Genomic DNA, 18,819 nt, shown 5'->3' with positions numbered 1-18,819 from the left:
GCTGTTAACTCTTTCTTCTCCCTGCACCCATGCAATCCATAGGTTCCTTTTACACACTAAACGGGGCCCTCATCCGGTCCGCCTGTGGCCATGACTGTTTGTCAGGCTCAGTTTTAAAGTGCGCTAATAGGAAACAGACAGGCCGGAGTGGTCAGCTCCAGCCAGCCCTAATGGAAATCAATGGACTATTCATTAGAGTAGAATTTAGGTGACACACTGAGGTCGGCCCATTGCTCTCGTTTTATACCTCACTGCCTCTCGCTACCTTCGCCCCTGCTTTTCTTCTTCTCTGCTCTTGCTTTGAAATACGACTGCATGCCCGCGTTGTAGTTACAGTGAGCCAGCTGGACTTAATCGCTGAGACAATATGTCGAGCCCCTGTTACGATGCTGTATCGTATATCATCTCGACAATCTCAGAGCGAAGGACGATGCATCAGTCTGTGGGAACATCTTGCCCGCGAAGGTGCAAATAATTTCACAGTGCAAAACAATGCAATTAAGCATTAGTATACCCTGCTGTTAAATCTTGTCCTTCCAACAGAGCTGCAGGACAAGTTAAGAAATGTTCCTTAAATTAGGATTTCAATTTGCAGCAGTGGGTGACAGTTAAGCCTAAGAATGACAGACGCCTGCTCTTTTTGTTTTTTCCACATGCAAAAGGCAAAAGGGAGGGATGAGAGAAGGAAGAATGAAGGCATAAGCGAGGAGTGTGAGAGAGAAAAAGAAAAGCAGAGGTGAATGGAGAGGAAGACCGAGCGAGAGATCGATAAGCGAGCGAGCAGAGGAGGAAAAAGAGAGAAGAAGGTAAAGAAAGAGGCAGAGTGAGCGAACAGAGAGAGGACCCAGAGCAGCGCTTGGCCCCAGGGCCGGCAAATAGCAGTTGCCATAGCAACGTGTTACCCACGACCCAGTTCAGCGGTAGCGTAGTCCTCCGCTGCCGCTTTACTCTTCTCACTCACACACACATGTAGAGCAATGCAACAACAGTCACAACCTAAAGACTGGTGCTAAATGATGACAGCAGTCCGAAAATAATAAAACCACATCAGAAGATAAAAACAAATGAGGCATTAACTACAGAAATGGAAGGAGGGAGGTGTAAAAGTACCTCTATCCATATTTCTCCGCTCAGGTTTTAGGAAGTGGGTCAAACAGAAATTGTATTATTTGACATGAAAGGGAGGCAGATGCAGGAAAGAGGAGGTTTATTTCCAGCACACTCCTCCAGGTATACTGCCTCTGTGTCGACGGAAAGAACTCGTATTACCTGCCGCCTGCCAAGTCTCCAGCGAGCTCATCCGAGCTCAGTGATTCAAACCACAGATATCTCTATTGTTGGTATATCTGTATGTGCATTGGTCATAAAGTGATAGGAACGTGGAGGTTACATCTTTTAGCTGCAGAAAATCTAGCTAGCAATAGTTTTCATTGTTAAACTTGCATTAACTCTTTTTGTTTGCCCACTTGGGGGCATAAAAACAAACTGAATCACATTAATATTGTCACCTTTAGGCTAAGAGGCTAAGCTTATTTACACATCCAGCAGATATGAAACAACATCGTCTTTATATACCATATGACGTATTAAAGTCCTCTTCTTTTAGCTCTGTTATATGACTCTGTTATATAAAAATATTGATTATAGCAGCTTTAAGTTCAGGTTACAATCACCAAAACACACTTGCTGTTTTTAGGTTTAAATCTTTATACTCTTACACTTGATACATTTCCAAAGTGACCATGAAGTTGTAGTAACATTATGCAACATTTTATACAACATTACACAACATGACACAACATTACACAACTGCCTGAAGTGACTGATGTGTCAGAATCTGTGCAGCTGAACAAAAACACTGATGTTTATTCATCACTATCATTATTCCTGATTTTCTGTGCAGTTTGTGTCATCTACAAAATCATCTTCCACAGCAGCAGATAATCCACACAGTCAATACAAAACCTTCATTTGATTTTTGTCCCATTTTTTTTTTTTTTTATGTTTCATGTCTTTTTACTGGACCACAAGGCGTTTCAGGCTCTGTGATTGGATGAATGAGGCGTGGTGCAGAGCACACATGTGTGGAGACAGAGCTTGTCACCGACCGCTGACATCTTTTGTGGTTATGTTCTGCTTCCTGTCAATCACCTGACACCCACGACTTCAAATGAAGAGTGTTCCCCAGAGAATAATCCCTCCAGTACATGTTGCCTTTCAGACGTCATTGTCACATTGTCACCAGGTTTGAACTTGTAGCATTTGTATTTTAAATACAGAATCTCAGTATATAGAGCAAAGTAATTGAGGTCAATATAAACTGGACGCTCAAAATAACTCCTGACATCTTTAGGTGAAACTACCTGAATTTCTGTGCTGTGCTTCTCTGGCACAATTGATTTCCTTGCAGCCATGCCTATGAAGCAGACTTAAATATAAATTGAGAGCAGGGGAGAGAGAGATCACATCGACTGTCCCAATAGTTAATGATTTGCTGTAAACTGTAAAACTCAGTGGCACAGCCTGATTATCGCCAACTGTTAGTACCCACAGTGCATCTGCCAGGAATAACAGCGTTAATAAAGCTTTGTGAATATTTCAGCGGCCGGTCTGGTCCCTGCCTGCGGCTATATTCCAATTTAGAAGTGCTGTATTCATTATGGGGCAATTTCCTCACAATGCATTATGGGCAGATTCCCACAAGAGTTGAGGAGGGCCTCAGAGAGAGAGAGAGAGACAGAGGAAAGGTGTGGGAAAGTGAAAGAGAAAGAAATGGGAGGAGGATGGATGGCTGCGGCCGCTCTGGTTGAGATGAAAAAGAAGCCCCATCTGTTTGATGGCAGCAGCCATCAGCCACAACAACAAGCTCATAACTGCAGCTAGGGAGATTTCCGTCTTTCCACTTGAGCTGTAGGATAAAATGCTCCTCTGAGCTTTTTTTAACCTTTTTAAAAACCAAGAGGGAACATCAAACTACACCGTCACGATGCAAAAAACAAGGCTGTATGTCATTAATTATGACAACTTGGGTCTTATTTTTGTACTGTTGTCTATCATTCAACCAACAGTAAACCAGATGTAAGACAGGAAGTCACTGCTGAAATCTGGGAACACAGCGACATTATATGTCCAACAGGGACAGAAACACATGGAGTTAAATGGTCAGACTCAGTTCAGTCAGGCAACAATCCCTCTTTCCACAAAGATTTCATGATTAATTAATATGCCGATTACTTTCATAGTTAATCAGTTTATTGTTTTATGTAAAATATCAGAAAATAGAAAAAAATCATGTTAGAAATGTGATGCCTTCAAATTGCTTCTTTTGTTCGTCCTTGTCTGCAAAGGAAATCAGGTGTTTCTTGGCCCATTTTTTGTCGCCATCTTCCCAGATTTCACCAATCAACCTCGTAATATAAGTAAGTTTAACTTTAGAATATGTATCATCTTGACCCCTTTGACTCCTTTCCTCATCTCCACACGTATTCATCTGACAAACGACACATTATCAAGGCAAACATTTTGAGTAATCGGCTTGTTTGTGGCGTTGATCAAGAGGACACAATTTGCTCTGCTCCAGGTAAGAGGATGATCCCAGCGGCCATCACCATTCCCAACCAGAACCCTGTTTTTTCCTTTTTTTCCCACGGTACATAACTGACCCTAATCTTCTGTTTGTGAGAAGCCCTTGGCTGGTTATGCAGCATTATGAGGGCCACAAGGTCAGCATCTGGCCCCGCTTAATTGAGGGTGATGGACTGTACAGCTCTAAAATCCTAGTATTGGAATTTTGCTGGGTGATCAATACTTCTGTCCTGCTGATCTGCTGCGTGTTGGTTCCCACTACGTCTGTGTTTCTGTGGCTGATCTGGGTTAAACTGTAACAGCTGGGTGAGGAACTCAACTCCCAAGACACAAACCAATATACAGATGGGACACACATGAGAGTGGATGCCCTTGTACCAAACACACACAGATGCGGAGAAAGACATGCTGTTTAGTCCTGATACCTCCAGCCTCTGCCAATAAACAAACACACGCAGTTTTCACCTTTCACCGATTAAGAAAAATCAGCCTCAAAAAGCAGCCAATGTTCAGTAGGATATGAAATATGGATGCCCAGTTGTGCCAGGAAAATAAAAGAATGATAAGATTACTAAGCCAAAATTATGAGAAAGTGTTAAAAATGAGAAGATAATGAGTCAAAATGATAAAAATGTAATTCAAGTACAATATAAATCCAAATTTTGAGGAAGTTGGTAAGTAAAAATTATACAAGAGTATGAGACAGCGTGGCCAAATGTTCATGCACGAAGCCAAAGTTATGTAACAGTAAAGCATGTTTGACTTACTACCTTCAGTAGTTTTATTTTTTATCATGACTAACTTTTATTTTCATTTATTTTTATAAAATTAATTAACTTATGAAATGGGCTTCCACATAAGAAAAGTTGTTCTCAAGATGTTAAGAAAGTTTAGAAATCTCAGAATTTGTATCGTATAATGATGCAGGAAAAAACTTCCTTTAGGGTTATTTAGTATAATGAGTTGAGTACAATTAGCAACAAAACATTTAAAGAGTCTATTTAAAAGTGCTTGGCTATGGGGTGCACTGACTGCCTACCTAACCAGCACTCTCTTGTCTCGGAGCTGCCCATATGCAGAAGCAGGATCACCTGTCCTGAGCTGCTCAGTGGAGCGGAGTGAACGCTATTAGTTTGAGTCTTGTTCCACCAAAATGTAAAATGGCCCCTGTGGCTACAAGTGCCGTGCCATCAGCGGTTACGCAACCAACTTGGCCAATGTGGCTTTCCCTGAGATGTCAAAGAAGTCGGTGGCCCTCCCCTGGCCCCTCCGCCTCTGCTCCAACCCCCTCCCCCTGATGTGATTATGAAGATTCACTTTCCAGTAGCCTCGGGGGCTCGATTAACATTGTGTGTGTGTGCAAGTGTGTGAGTGTGTGTGTGTGTGTAGCTGGCACAACTGAGCAAGAACTCTCAAATATGAGTCTCATTTACTGTATACTTTCTGTGAAGGCTGATTCCACATAGTTAGGTTTCTAGTCTTATTGTTCATCAAATATTAAGGAAATAGAGAAGAAGAAATAAAAAATTGACCAAATTCTTAATGAGGGGTCACCACAAACCCAGAAAAACAAAGCTCACACCATCACAAAAGGCCTTAAATCAGGCACAGACCCCCAGCCTTTAACTGAGAGACACAATGACCCACACATTGTTCAGGCGCAGACATTTATTGATGTCAGCCATGGCTAATGATGACAAGCACTAATCAGCATCGGGCTTTTTATGGGCTGTGGTTGGGAAGAGCAGATTGGGCATCCATGGGTGATGGAGGAAGGCCAGGGGAGTTTGGCATCACTCAGGAACAAGACATGCTGAGCCAACCTGCCACTTGCTGCTATTCATACACCCGCTGCAGACTGGGGATCAAACATAGATGTGTTGTAGCGTTGGAGGGTGACGCGTTCAGATTATGGTGTTGTACTATCTTGTGCATTTCTTTCCAAATTTTTCTAATCTGTTGCTTCTGTGTACGGCTGCATGATTATTTTTATTATAAATTCATCTGTCAATTTATTCTCAATAAATCAATAATCGTTTAGCCTTGGAAGCTACTATGCACATCTCCCTATAAAACACACACTCAGTAGTTTAATCAGTATTGAGTAAATTTTGGACATATTTTGTCATGTAAGAAAAGCAAAGCATTGCATTCTGGGATTGTGAGCAGAAAGTAGTGTACATGGAGAGTAAGTGTAGTGCACTATTTGGTAAATTTATTGTTTGAATAAATTAATAAAAAGACATTTTCGTGGGGAGAAGTTAACTGCGACTCCCATGGTGCATTTCAGCAAGAAACATCCAATCATCAAGTTTAAAACTTAAATCATTTCACTTTTAAACTGAGTTCAGCAGCTGTGGTGCCGCATTTTACTGACAACTGAAACAACAGTGTTTCAAATTCTCCACAGCTCAGATTCACACTTCCTCTCCACAGCAACAACCGCTGAGGATCATGGGTATTGTACTATTTAGACGTGTGACTCGTGCCAAAAAGATGGAGAAAACGTGATTTCTCAGAAACTAGGTTAAAACTCGTGCCTTAATATGAACCTATGGGGTCATTACATTACCTGGAAGAGCCTGTGGTTCTGTGTTAAGTAACATTAAATGTATCATCTAAAGAAAATAGTAATGCAGAATGAGGGAAAACATTTCTGGCACCACTGGGGCCTCCACCAACTCTGTCTGACTATAGACTCGCTTAAATCGTAGATTCATTTCCTGTCGATCAAATAATTCCTCTTCTCTAAATTTTAAAATTTCAAGATCGAGGCTTATTTTTATTTAATGTTTGGCTATTTAATTTTTTTGGTAGTGGAAGCAATTTCACAAAAGCACGTTCAGCCTGAGACCACTTCCCCATTCATGGGCATGTTTTTGAAGTGGATGCCACAAGAGCACTCTTTGTACCGTGCAATAAATATTAACGAGACACGTTCGTACTAAATGCTGTTTTGCGAGCATGCAAGCAGAGAAAGTTGATTTAAATATACAGTAAATGTGACCAGAGTGTGGGGACTGGGAGAGCTGAATATGAACACAGCGGCGCACCACACGGTCTCGCCCACACATGTGCACACAAAAATAGAGCTTTTCCTCCATCGCAAGCAAAGCACTGACACAGGCATTCCCCTCGACCACTCCTGGTCATTGACACGTAAACAAACACAAGAACACACACACGCACACACAAACTAACACACACATACATGCACACACACATAGACACACATATCCAGATGGAGGCTGACAGCATGCTTTGGGCAAATGGCTTCAAATGAGGAACACATGAGCCTCTCCCTGTGTGACGGCTTTCACATGCTCCCACAACCTCACACACCTCCGGGGTGAGAGGAGAATAGGGTGTGTGCATGAGTGTGTGTGTGTGTGTGTATGTGTGTGTGTGCAGGAAGAGGAGATTAGGAGATGAATAAGGACAAGACCGAGAGGAGAGGAGAGAAAGAGAAGAGAGGAAAACGAAAAAGGACTGTGGCAATAAATCAATCAATCAAATAAATCTGCACAGTCTGAGATGTCAAGTGCAAGACAAGTTTTGAGAGCGTGCAAGGACACAATCCTGAGCGTAAAAAAAGTTTCAAGAGGAAGACTTGTCAACAGTTTTTTGTGGTTTGCGTCTCTTGCATGCAAACTCAAACTGAAAGCACAGTAAACCTCATCAAGTGTCATCCTGTTGGAACCAGACTAAACATCTGCGGTTAAAATCTGCATCTTGAATCTTAATTTATTGGTTTCAATTTCGTAGAAACTCTTTGAAACACTTGAAAATTGATGTCATAGCTCCACCTGGTACTCACACCTGCGTTGGATCAGGTGAAGTCTATATAAGGACCTTGCTCGGTGCCATGGTGAACCTTCCCTGTTGAAAGTGTCACGTCAAAACATGGTGGCTGTTTGATTTCAGTGATCAATTTCAGTGTGTGGGCTTTTTTTTTTTCTTAATATTGTCACTGAAAAACTGCCACAAGGAGATGAAACTGGAGAGAAGAGCTTCAGCCTAGATGAGAGGTGGTTATGTGGAGACTGATTCCAATAAAAGCGAGTCTATGCATTAAGTGTGTGTGGGTGTGTGTGAGAGAGAAAAGCAGCAGCACAATGACAGTTCGTCAGCTGAAAATGTCCAAAGCAGCTACAATTACACTTGGTGGTCAATTAATGAAATACAAAGGAAATTTGGTGCTAGATTGACGCACAGTTTCCAAAGTTTGCATCCGTGTTTGGCTGAACAACAACCATGGTTAATGCTCAGCCAAACAGTTTGCTGTAAACTTGCTGAATGTGGGCACAAAAAATAACATGCGTCAATACATCTGTTTTTATTATGGGTCAAATCACTTCCTGTGTTTAGACAAGTTTCTCCTTAAGAGGGGAAATCGTTTGGATATTGCACAACCTTGCCATTAGCAGAGCGACAGAAGATAAGTGTGTGTGGGTGAAGTGATGAATGTTTCTGCCCTAAAGTTGTATTAGACACACACGAGCTTAATAATGAGCAGCTCTCTGCTAACTCTCACTCCTTGCAGAGTGTGGACAAGAGGCGTCTTAGGATTTGTGTGTGTGGAAGCAGGGCTTTGCTTTGGCCTGTCCAGTGGATTACAAGGCAGAGTAACACTGATGATGGGCAACAAGTTCATTCAAAAAAAAAAAAAGAGAAAATGTTGTTTTTTTTTTAATTGAAACAAGTTTAAATATTTAACTGATGCGTTACAGGAAGTCAGTGTAACCTGTACTACTGTCCTTGAAGAATCAACGATCCATTAATGATCAACATGTTTTATACAAACATCAAACGTGCAATGCTTGATTTACAGTGAGGGCAAGAAGGCAGGGAAGGGAACCTGTCCAGTATTTATCTGCAACACAAACCAAATGTCAGCACCAGCAGGGAGACGAGTCCAGCTCCTGCACTGTCGTCGTACTGTCGCCCGACTGATGATCATCAAACAGGGGTTGGCCTTTAGATTCCGATGAACCCAGTCTTGTGGTTAAAAAGAAAAAAATGAGGTGCACTCTTCCTGGTTTGGGTGATATGATATTTTGCTTAAAAATGGCTTAAATAATTAATTGATTCGTCAACTAATTGACTAATGCAGTAGTTCCCAACCTTTTTCTGCTTCTTTTTGACCCTTTAAAACAAATCAATAAGTCTCCTTGTAACCTCTTGGAGATAGGATGTCCCTTCAAGTGGACGTTGTGAGCAGTTCAGAACTCCATTTCCATTTTGAATGATTTTCAGAGGCCTGAGGAGATAACAGTATCTGATATGTTTCTCTTTTTTTTTAATCCATTCTGACCCCTCGGGAAGATGTGAAAGGTTTGGATACCAACAGACTCACTTAGTCAGTTATGATTATGCAGATAAAGATGGGATAAGAAAATGTTTGACTATATTTCCCAAAATGTTGACATTCATTTAAAGAATTCTACATCTACATCACAGATTTTACTGTGGGGAAAAAAGTTGATAGACTAATTAAGAGGAACTCTCTTTGTCCTTCAGAGGCTGCAGTAGCTCTGCCCTCCCATGCAGAAAATTCAACAAAACCTGCACCCCACCAGACGGTGATGTAATCTTTTACAGTTCTGATCTGAACATCATAGCTGAGGACTGAGAGCCAGCGATGCGTTATGTAAGAGCGCGCACACACACACACACACACACACACACACACACACACACACACACACACACACACACACAGGAAAGGAAGGAAGGAGTGTGTGAACAGGCCAATCTCTTGAAACAAAGGGGAGGTTAAGGTTAAGTAGAAATGCATTCAGGGCCACATTGAAACACTCAAAGCCGCATTACGGAGCTGCATTAAAGGTAAAAATAAAAATGTCACATGGGAACGCTGCTTTCGCTAATCAAACTGTCTCATACTAATGACATCAGATTTAATTGTGCCTCAGACATCGTCTCGTTATCCGAGTCCTGGGCACAGTGTACCTCTACAGACATACAGATTAGAGATTATAGGAAGCAATCAAGCAAAAAGATCAATCCATACCCAGCAGCACCACCACCACCACCACCACCACCACCCGTTCCTCCGGATTATAAACCATGCCTGTGTTCCGTGTTCATTTTCCAGTCGGTAATTACTCTCAGCTCAGTGTCGTGCAGAGACGCTGCGCAGAGACACAACAGCAATGCAATCAAGAACATGGACTCTGTTTACCATAATTACGGCGCAGCTATTTAGCATGCCCTTTACAACAAAACTGTGAGCGTGATGCTAAAATAAGTTGCATGTGCTTTAAAATCATAATTGTGGAGCAAAAACCGGGCTCAGCTCTTATTTCTTTCTATTACTTAACACATTTAAGACAAAAATGTCTTGCTAATTATTGTGGTTTAAACAGGATACAATGAGTTAACCAGCTGCTTCCCCCTGTTTCCAGTCTTTAAGTAGCAGAAAAAGTACACATAAAAGGATTACAAGTAAAATGTAATTTAAGTATTAAAAGTAATAGTAGTTATTATACATGGAAAGCTGCTCCTGTCAGTGTTATATTATTATACATTATATTTTATATTTTATAAATTAATTATGGTATTTTTTTTTAATGTAGTGGAGACGAATTATAAGGTAGTGAGAGTGGAAATACTCAAGTTATAGGTCCTCTCTTCTGGTTGGCTGACTGTTTTCTTATTGATTCAATAAAAATATACCAGATTTCAGGTTAGCAGTCAGAGAAACCAAATCCTCCAATGGATAGTGGGTCCAGGTGGTCTGGGCTTGGGGCATGGCTGAGAGCGGTGACTGCTTTGTTGTGACATCACAAAGTTACAGAAGTCCTGACAGCTCGTTTTACGGCTCAGTGTCTGAATGCAGGCTGTGTGCATTTCTCTGTGGACTGAGGCTTTGATACTTTCACAGTATTAATATAGAACCTAGATCTGAAGAAGACATGGAAATACACTTTATACAAGATGGGACCTTTTAAGTATAAATACTCTAAAACTGTATCCCTGTACAGTACTTTAGTTAATGCACTGAAAACTTCCTCCATCTGCTTCCTGAATCAGGACCATGTCGAAGTGGAGCTGAAGAGGCGCCGCTGGCACACACCGACACAAGCTCCTTACACGACAGCTCTTGCCTTGTTGCCCCTGCTGTAAATCTTCAGCTTCTTGACGGCTGCTATAAGCTGATGGTCACATTCCAGATGTCAAAGGCACACACAAATGATTACACAGAAAAACAGGCCAGCCTCCAATCCAGTCTATTTTGGTGTGCTGGTGTGGGTGGATTTGGTTGCACAACATCACACCTGGAGCACAACAGTCCAGGCTGCAGAGGTTGAACTGGGTGAGCGCACAGTTATAATTTCACTGCTTCCACATAAAATAGTGATTAAGGAATTCAAGGGGTTAATTGTTAGCAATAAATAAGGCCGCCCTCCTACCCAGATATCCTCAAGGTCTTCCCAAAGCACTCTGTCAGCTGAAGTTGCATGATATGGGCTCTCATCGGACACTGGTCTGTGTGTAGTAGCACGCCCCAGGAGAGGATGATGTAATGCCCTTTTAAAACATCACTGTTGAGGGACACCCCACTCTTCTGAACCTTACGTCACAGACACACTGTGACCCAGTAATGTCACTGTTCCAGGGTCCAACTCCTGCTGCAGGAGAGAGTGTGTTGCTGCTGAGATTTTGAAGTCACAAAATCTGATTAAAGAATAAAAATCAAGTCACGACAGGCTCTCATCAGTTGCAACAACGCAACAACCAGAACTAAGTGGCTCAATATTTCCTTCCAAAATTGATGCCTTTTTATGACTGAAGGTAAACACCTTACATTGTAGCTGCGTACCCTTCGCCGTAACCTGACGTCCACCTCCCTCTAAATGTAGCTACATGTCATGGTGGCGTCATTGGTTAGCTTGGTAGCATTGCATCACACAAGCACAGAAAATTCACCTTCCTTCGGCCTCGGTCAGTTCAATGGTCATGCAAGCTCTCTCCTCTGACGTCTTTTCCCTGCAGTAATTTCAGTAAAACTAACATTTATTAGCATCAACTCTGACATGATCCGCTCAGAAACCCCACCACCAATTTGTGATGTAGCGGTGTGATTGCAGAGCAATGCTCACACTGGTATCGACCATTGTGTTGATCCTATGTAGGATAAACCGGCCTTAAAAATCTATAACATTCACTCCATTTTGTACATGCTGCAGCTAAAAATCACTTCTGAAATGCATCTTTTCAACCCCCCCTTCATTTTAAAACACTGGCACACATGAGAGTGAGTGTGTGTAAAGCCCCTCAGGCCCATGCACTCCACTCGGTATCAAGTACCCTGCTCTCTAACAGCCAAGAGGCCCAAAAGGCATCATGCCAGATCAGCTGCACCACTGCTCCTGACTAATGTAGTTGTAAATAAAAATAAAAAAAGCATATGACCCCCTCCATCATCATCATGCTTAGTTGTTCTCTCCATTTTTAATACCCATGATGAACACATCTTCATGATTTATACATCAACCTGATGCCGTAAGTAAGCAGTGCATTCATATTTAAGCAGGTCTGTAGACAAGATGGACATGATGAACAGCCTGCTATCAGGGAGCTACTCCGCTAACAACACAGCAGTCTCCAAAACTGAAGGATGAGATTTTTACTACCAAGACACACTGAAAACAAATCAGTCACATCCACATCTGTATGGGCGTCGAGTGGAGTGGCACAAAGACACGCCTACACAACACACAGGTACAGAATGAGCCGAGAAAACAGCAACAGTTTGGCATCTTTTGGACTAAATCGACACATTAGAAGCTGGTGTTTGGTGTGCACATGAATAAAACTCTTATTATTTATGTTGAAATGTATTTTTTGCATGCACATTGCAAAGACACCTGACTGTGTTTAAAGAAGATTTTTTGTGCATTCAAAGTGATGCTGTGGGATTTACTGCAGTGTCGCCTTATTGTATGAAGCAGCACCTTTCATGAAGCTCGACCTGTAGGTGTGAACCCCACAGAGGATCCATTAACATGTCTGAGCGGTGCGGTTGTAACTGATGGACACAGCCGTCCCTTTTGCGTCAAGCGCGCCGCTGATTGTGTCTTTTGCAGCCTCCAAATGCACCTGATCACCGCGGTCATACAAAACACACGCTGCATGTGTTCCTATGTCATATCGCAGTCGATTAATCACACGCCCCTGGATGGATCAGACTCCAAGCTTCTGTAGAAGGGGTGGGGGGCGATCGCCGATAATAATCGAAGCGGCTGCGGCGGGAGGATCATGAAGCGGCGCCTCCACACCTGACGGAAAACAATGCAGCCGTGCACGGAGCGCAGCGCAGCGCAGCGCAGCGCACAGCCTCCTTATCAGCCGCTCATTAGGCGTGATGGTGCAGCAATGCAAGAACAAATTGGCATTCATATGCTCCATAAAACCCGACCGTGCACCTTCCACAAGCCATCAACCCGCCCACCCTCTTATTCCCCTCCGTCAGCCTCCAAATCCCTTTGAAGGCGCAAAAAAATAACACGGAAAACGTCAAATTTGCGCCGTGGATTTGTGGGAATAATCTCCTGTCCTGAGACCGCTATTGCTTTACCCCCCCCCCCCCCCCCCCCCAAATCGCCCACAAATGACTATAGGTGAGAGACCAGGATGAGGAGGGGGGGGGGGGGGGGGAATAAAAATGCACCGCTATTGTGTCGCGCACAAGCGAGAAGCCATTGCAAGTAGGTTAAACCGCTCGGGCTGGCGCAGACGCAAATGTCTCCAAAGAAAATATAGAAAAAACGCGCAAATATCAGCGCCTGATGGAGCGTACCTTTGCTCTCTTGTCCTTCGTCCTGAGTCTCCTCCGCGTTGGACTCCATGGCCGGCTTTGTCCCATCCATTATTTTAGAGGAATATAGTCTCCTTGTGGCACTTGTACCTTAGAGTGTGAGGATAGTGGAGCCTATCCTGGTGACTTGATGCGCTCTCTCTCTCTCTCTGTCGCTCTCTCTCTCTCTCCCTCTATCGTACACACCCACCCTCTCTCTCTCTCTCTCTCTCTCTCTCTCTCTCTCCCTGTTAAAGCTCAGCACCGTCTCTCTGTTTATATTAACAATCCAGTTTCAAGACGCAAAGACCCTGTCAGATTGGATTTATTTCGCACATGCGGATTAGCCGCCCCCAACTGATGCCAGATAACGCTTTTTGGCCCCCGAAAATCCCTCTTAACCGTGGGGAAAAGTGTGCTGATGGTGTTACACACTTCTTAAATATCTCCTGATGTTACAAGATTGTCTTCATATGGCCCACTCTTCCCTTACTCAACATCCTGCCACCTGTGTCTGTGGTTTGGAGGTAACTATTTTTTTTTTTATTCTTTGCCTCAGTGAAGCAAAGGAGGGTATAAGGACAAAATGTGCAGGGGATGTAAATATGCAAACTCATGGGTAGCCATGCATGCATGAATACACACACACACACACACACACACACTCACCGCCCCCTCTCCATCTGGTGAGTTGAGAGAGAAACAGAGAGAGTCAGGGAGGGAAGGAGGGAGAGGAAGAGAGGGAGGGGAGAAGAAGATGTAGTGGGCTATAAGAGAGTGTAAGTATTTAACATAAAAGTGAGAATGTGGGTGGGAAACTGGGAGAGACGTGATTGTGGTTTTTGGATTTCTCCCACATCAAACTGACCAGAGTTTAATCTCAACCTGGGAATGAAAAAAAACAACAACGCTCATTTGTTAATTTAACAGATTTAGTTATTTTAAGCAGCCAGTCAGTGCTGGGGTTGTGCACTGTATGATGATGTTTAAGTAACAAGTCAGTGAGGATGTTGCGCACTCTTGTCCAATGCTGTCAAGACTTCAGTCCCACTGGAGTAAAGAGGACAAACAGCTTCACTTAAACTGATTTGATTGGATCACATTTAACCAATCAGAGCTTCTTAACTGCATGTGTCAGGCTTTATTTAAGAGGGAAGCCTTTGTTTGCCTCCGGGGATGCTGATTGGCTGAGGCCAGGATCCCACAGGCCAATGGGAACTCAACCAAGGTGAGACCTTGAACCCCTGAGAAATGGTTAAAAGTGGGTGTGGTGTGTTTATCCAGAGAAGGGGGGGGGGGATAAACCCTGTTTTCTAATAATAAACACATCCTCAAACAATGGGACGCCATCTGTCCTGAATCCTCTTAAATAAGGTTTTAATTCAGGTCCTGTTTCAGACAAAGCTCAGCCCACACAACAGTCTAGGAACCCCCCCACACACACAAACACACTGCAGACAGAAGTGACCCCCCCCAGCCCCTGATATTTTCATCCAACAGAACATCAGACACCAGAACAGCTAACATGACATATATGACATTTAGTGGCTCCCTTTACCCCGCGGCTGAAATTAACACCCACTCCGCACCATATGCTGGTGAATCAAAGAGGGTCACCCATCACACTGACTTTTTGACATTTGAATGTCCCTCTGATACTGAGCCGTGAGGAAACCTGATCCACTGCACCAACACAAAAGCCTCCTCAATGAGCAGCATCATCTGCGTTGTTATTCACAAACCTGTGTGGAAAACGAACCGATGACTATTGGATGACAGCCAATAGAGACTCTAAATATGGATATATAGTCCAGTTTATCAGCATTTACAGCTTAAAGTTGGCCATTTATAGTATACAGCATACAGTGGTTGTGTTATACTATAATGGAAACCAATACAATGAGATTATTTCCTTCTGGATAAAGAAAAGTGAGGCAAATGACATAATTCTTACAGTTAAAAAAAAAAAAACTACACACAAACCCTTTAAATTGTCAGTTATCAGGCCTGGAGGGTGAGTTTCAAGCCCCATTTTTCTCCCAGAATGCCCATAATCCCTTGCTGGGTCACACAGATTAAGGACTTGTCCAGAAGATGAGATACAGTGCTCCCTGGCACCCTTCACCATCGCCCTGTCACACACATTCACAAGCACACACTCACAAACACACAGTGCTTGGACTCCGGCCCAAAGCTCTTACTGACGCTGCGTTCCAGAGGCGTCAGAAAGCCCCTTCCAAGAAAAACGCAACACAACGTTTCTTCAAGTTGGAATTCCAAGTCGGATTTTTCCCCAAATTCTTTTACCTCACATCAAAGCTGAAATGCAACTGTGTGTTTGTGTGTGTGTGTGTGTGTGTGGTCCTCAGAATATGCCAGTAACTTCACCAGCACAAAGACGTCAGAGCGAGTCTCCAGACTGTTTGACTAACAAATAATCTGTGGGAAATGCTGCGCAGCGCCACACCACAGCACGAACGACTCAAAGGTTTTGGATGGAGCACAGGAGAGACGTAACACCTGCACTGTGCATGTTTATATAGACACACACACAGACACACACACACAAGTCTACCTGTCTGTCTCATTTATTTGCAGCCAATTGTCTGATTCAGCACTGATATCCACTGGGCCAAGAAAATTATTTAGCTTTGTAAAGCCCCTCATAACAAAGGACTGTTAACCGTGTGTGTGTGTTTGGTGGTAGGAGTCAGATTTATGGATTCATGCATAATCCCCTTCAGCCATATGATTACATCTGCATGGAGTGTATTATTCAGAATGAGTAGCAATAGATTGAGGTTTAGAGTAGACAAAGGACACCGAAGGTAAATCCATGTACACAACCTGGAGCTTGAACCTTCAACAGCGGGCTTCTTTGTGTGAGCATGTGTGCAAATGTCAGCGCTGCCGGTGAATGTTTTCAATCCAAACTTTCTGTCACATTTTGAAGCCTCATGTTCAGAAGTGACCCATGCGCTGGCCGATTTTGCTGAACCAAATGGCTGGGCTTCAGAGGGAGCTCCAAAAACTTTCCTATCTGCCTGCACAACTCTTGGCATCAATTAAAGGGAGAGTCTGCTGAATGCTTGTCTTCCCTCATTACAGTGAGACAGAGAAGAAAGAGTGCAGCCCGAATGGGGTCATCCCAGACTAATGAGGACATTGCAACTCCTTCATGTCATTAGATGTGGAGCTAATGCGAGAGAAGAAGAACAAGAAGTGAAGAGGACACTGGACACCTCTGCAAAGAGGAGTCCTAACTGGCTTTAAATTGATTTCATACTTCAGTTAAAAAGACTTTCACAACAAGCTGAGACTCTTGTGATGGTCACATCCTCAGCATCCAAGCAGTCAGATCTCATAGTGATACAGGCTCTGCTGTTGCCATGGAGATGTGTAACACCGGCAGTAGGCTGCACTGATTCAGATCTCTTAGCGATGCTATCAGTTCCTAGAAAAACTTCTCACGTGGCCTCGTAACAGCTTGAATCCGCCAAGAGCCAGGAAACAAAAGCAAATTAATAAGATGGACTGAAAGAAATCTTACAAACGTACCGGCGGTTAAATGATTTGTACTCCTGCATGTCAACGACTGTAGCCCTCAGCCTTGCTGGAGGCTACAGTCGTTGACATGCAGCCAGTGTGTTTCAGGCTTTCTGTGTTGGTGCCTGAAAACATCAGAGGGAGAATCCTCCTGTGGACAGTCAGAGTGGGCTGTAAATAAATAAGTGGTGTCCTGTGAATGGGAGCGATCACAAACAAGATGCTTTAAGTCTTCTGAGTTTCATCATTCCCATCAGCCTCAGCTGTGCTCATTAGCAAATGTTGAACACGACTCACATACCTGCTCAACATCAGCGTGTTAGCATTGCCAGTGTACAGTGAGCATGTTTGCAATCTGAATTTAGCATTTATCTCAAGCCTCACAGATCTGCTAGCATGGTTGTAGATCCTTAGTCTTGTAAAATGCATCAATGCATGCCTCCAAGTTTTAACTAGTGGTGTCTTCATATAGAATTTGGGTTGAAATTAATCATAATTATAGCAAAGCCCAGTCAGCTATTGAGTAAATGAACAAAGATGCATGAATTTCCCGAAAAGGTGAAAGCTCACAATGTTACAGGAGGGATACACAGCATCTGATGTTATTTAGACGATGGTTATTGTTTCCTTAGTCTGCTGTCTCTTGTGCAGCCTCACTGCAGGGATCGGATTGACTTTTTAACTGCCTTCCTGACACACTCCTCAAGACCATTTTGCATCTCTTTTGTGATGCACTGACCCTGACTGTTAGGCTTTGAGCTCTGATCCCAGAGGTTGACCTCACCATGACCTACAGTATCTGTTGTCCCACGCCTTGGGAAATCACTGCTGTGCCACTCCAAGCTATTTGTGTCTGTCTCTGTCTAATACGGAGTTCTAGGTCACCGAGAATGAGATGACTGCTTCAGATTCATGGGACTTTGAGAACTGAAGTTGCAATCGGACTATTGTCAACTGATTCCTAAGCCCTGCTGCTTCCCGTTCCTACGCCTGTCATGTCAAATATGCATTAAACAGTAATAGTGGCAACACCTTGAAATTTGCAGAAGTGTTTGAAACAACGGGTCCTTCGTGAGAGGTCTCCAAAAGCAGCCTTCTCATTCCGAGGCAATGACTGAAGGCAGCGGGTAGTTCTGACAAATCCTGAAAAACTCATATCTGTAGTTCGCGAATAACATGTCCCTTCACTATAGAAATAATGCTACAATCCGATTAAGGTAGTTAGCTGGGTGTGCTAACGTTTGCTGCATGTTAGAGCAGATACACAGTGTTAAATAATACCCTTGCCCTTATGTTTTTGGTATAGTAAAGTATTTCATTTACAACAGCCCAATGCACACTTTCAATATGTGGAAAAACCCAAATCCTGCATCCTTTTCAAACTACTACTAGTATTTTGGGATGTTAAAGATGAACATAGCTGAACTTTGGCTGCATTGCATATGTCAGTGTTACATATCCAGCAGCTCCAACATGGACGTAAGCAGCCACTTATCCATCATCCACATTGTGTGCAGCATAGAAAAAAAAAATCTTCAGAAAAGGTCTTTCAGCTGTGCAGCTAAAAGCATGAAAAATATGTAGCCTTGAAAGAGAAAAGCAGAAAATACTTTTCATATTGTGACCAATCGTCTTCTATTTTGTACATTTCTTATTGGAGTCATGACACGAGTCAAACTTTCTCCTGCGTGCGTGCAACAGTTAAGGCGTCTGTCTGATGACAGCTTTCCCCAACTTGCCTGTATGTTTCTGCCTGTTTGGGCATTGATTTATCTGCCTCCATTAGTCAAATATAAGTGTTTTATCAGCAGGGCTGGAAACAGGGCATCACTTAAGCAAACATAGACACACAAAGACGCTGGTATACA

General features: G+C 43.1%; 1 protein-coding gene across 2 annotated transcripts in view; it reads right to left on the bottom strand.

Annotated features, from left to right (window-relative positions):
- The window catches only part of LOC139609557 (neuronal membrane glycoprotein M6-b-like), a 33,315-nt gene that overhangs the window by 9,501 nt on the left and 4,995 nt on the right, over positions 1–18,819 (bottom strand). The window contains exon 1 of one of the 2 annotated variants that reach the window (XM_071464300.1): positions 13,409–13,818. The exons of the other annotated variant lie outside the window; for it this stretch is intronic. Within the exon in view, the coding sequence (XP_071320401.1) occupies positions 13,409–13,478 (70 nt within the window). The 5' untranslated portion in view covers positions 13,479–13,818. Of the gene's footprint in view, positions 1–13,408; positions 13,819–18,819 lie in introns of those variants that run through there. 2 annotated transcript variants of the gene reach the window in all.

Source organism: Trachinotus anak, unplaced genomic scaffold (assembly GCF_046630095.1).
Source record: "Trachinotus anak isolate AG129_WGS33_773 ecotype Australia unplaced genomic scaffold, CSIRO_AGI_Tana_v1 ptg000026l, whole genome shotgun sequence".
Classification (NCBI taxonomy): domain Eukaryota; kingdom Metazoa; phylum Chordata; class Actinopteri; order Carangiformes; family Carangidae; genus Trachinotus; species Trachinotus anak.
This window is presented reverse-complemented; position numbering and strand designations above follow the sequence as displayed.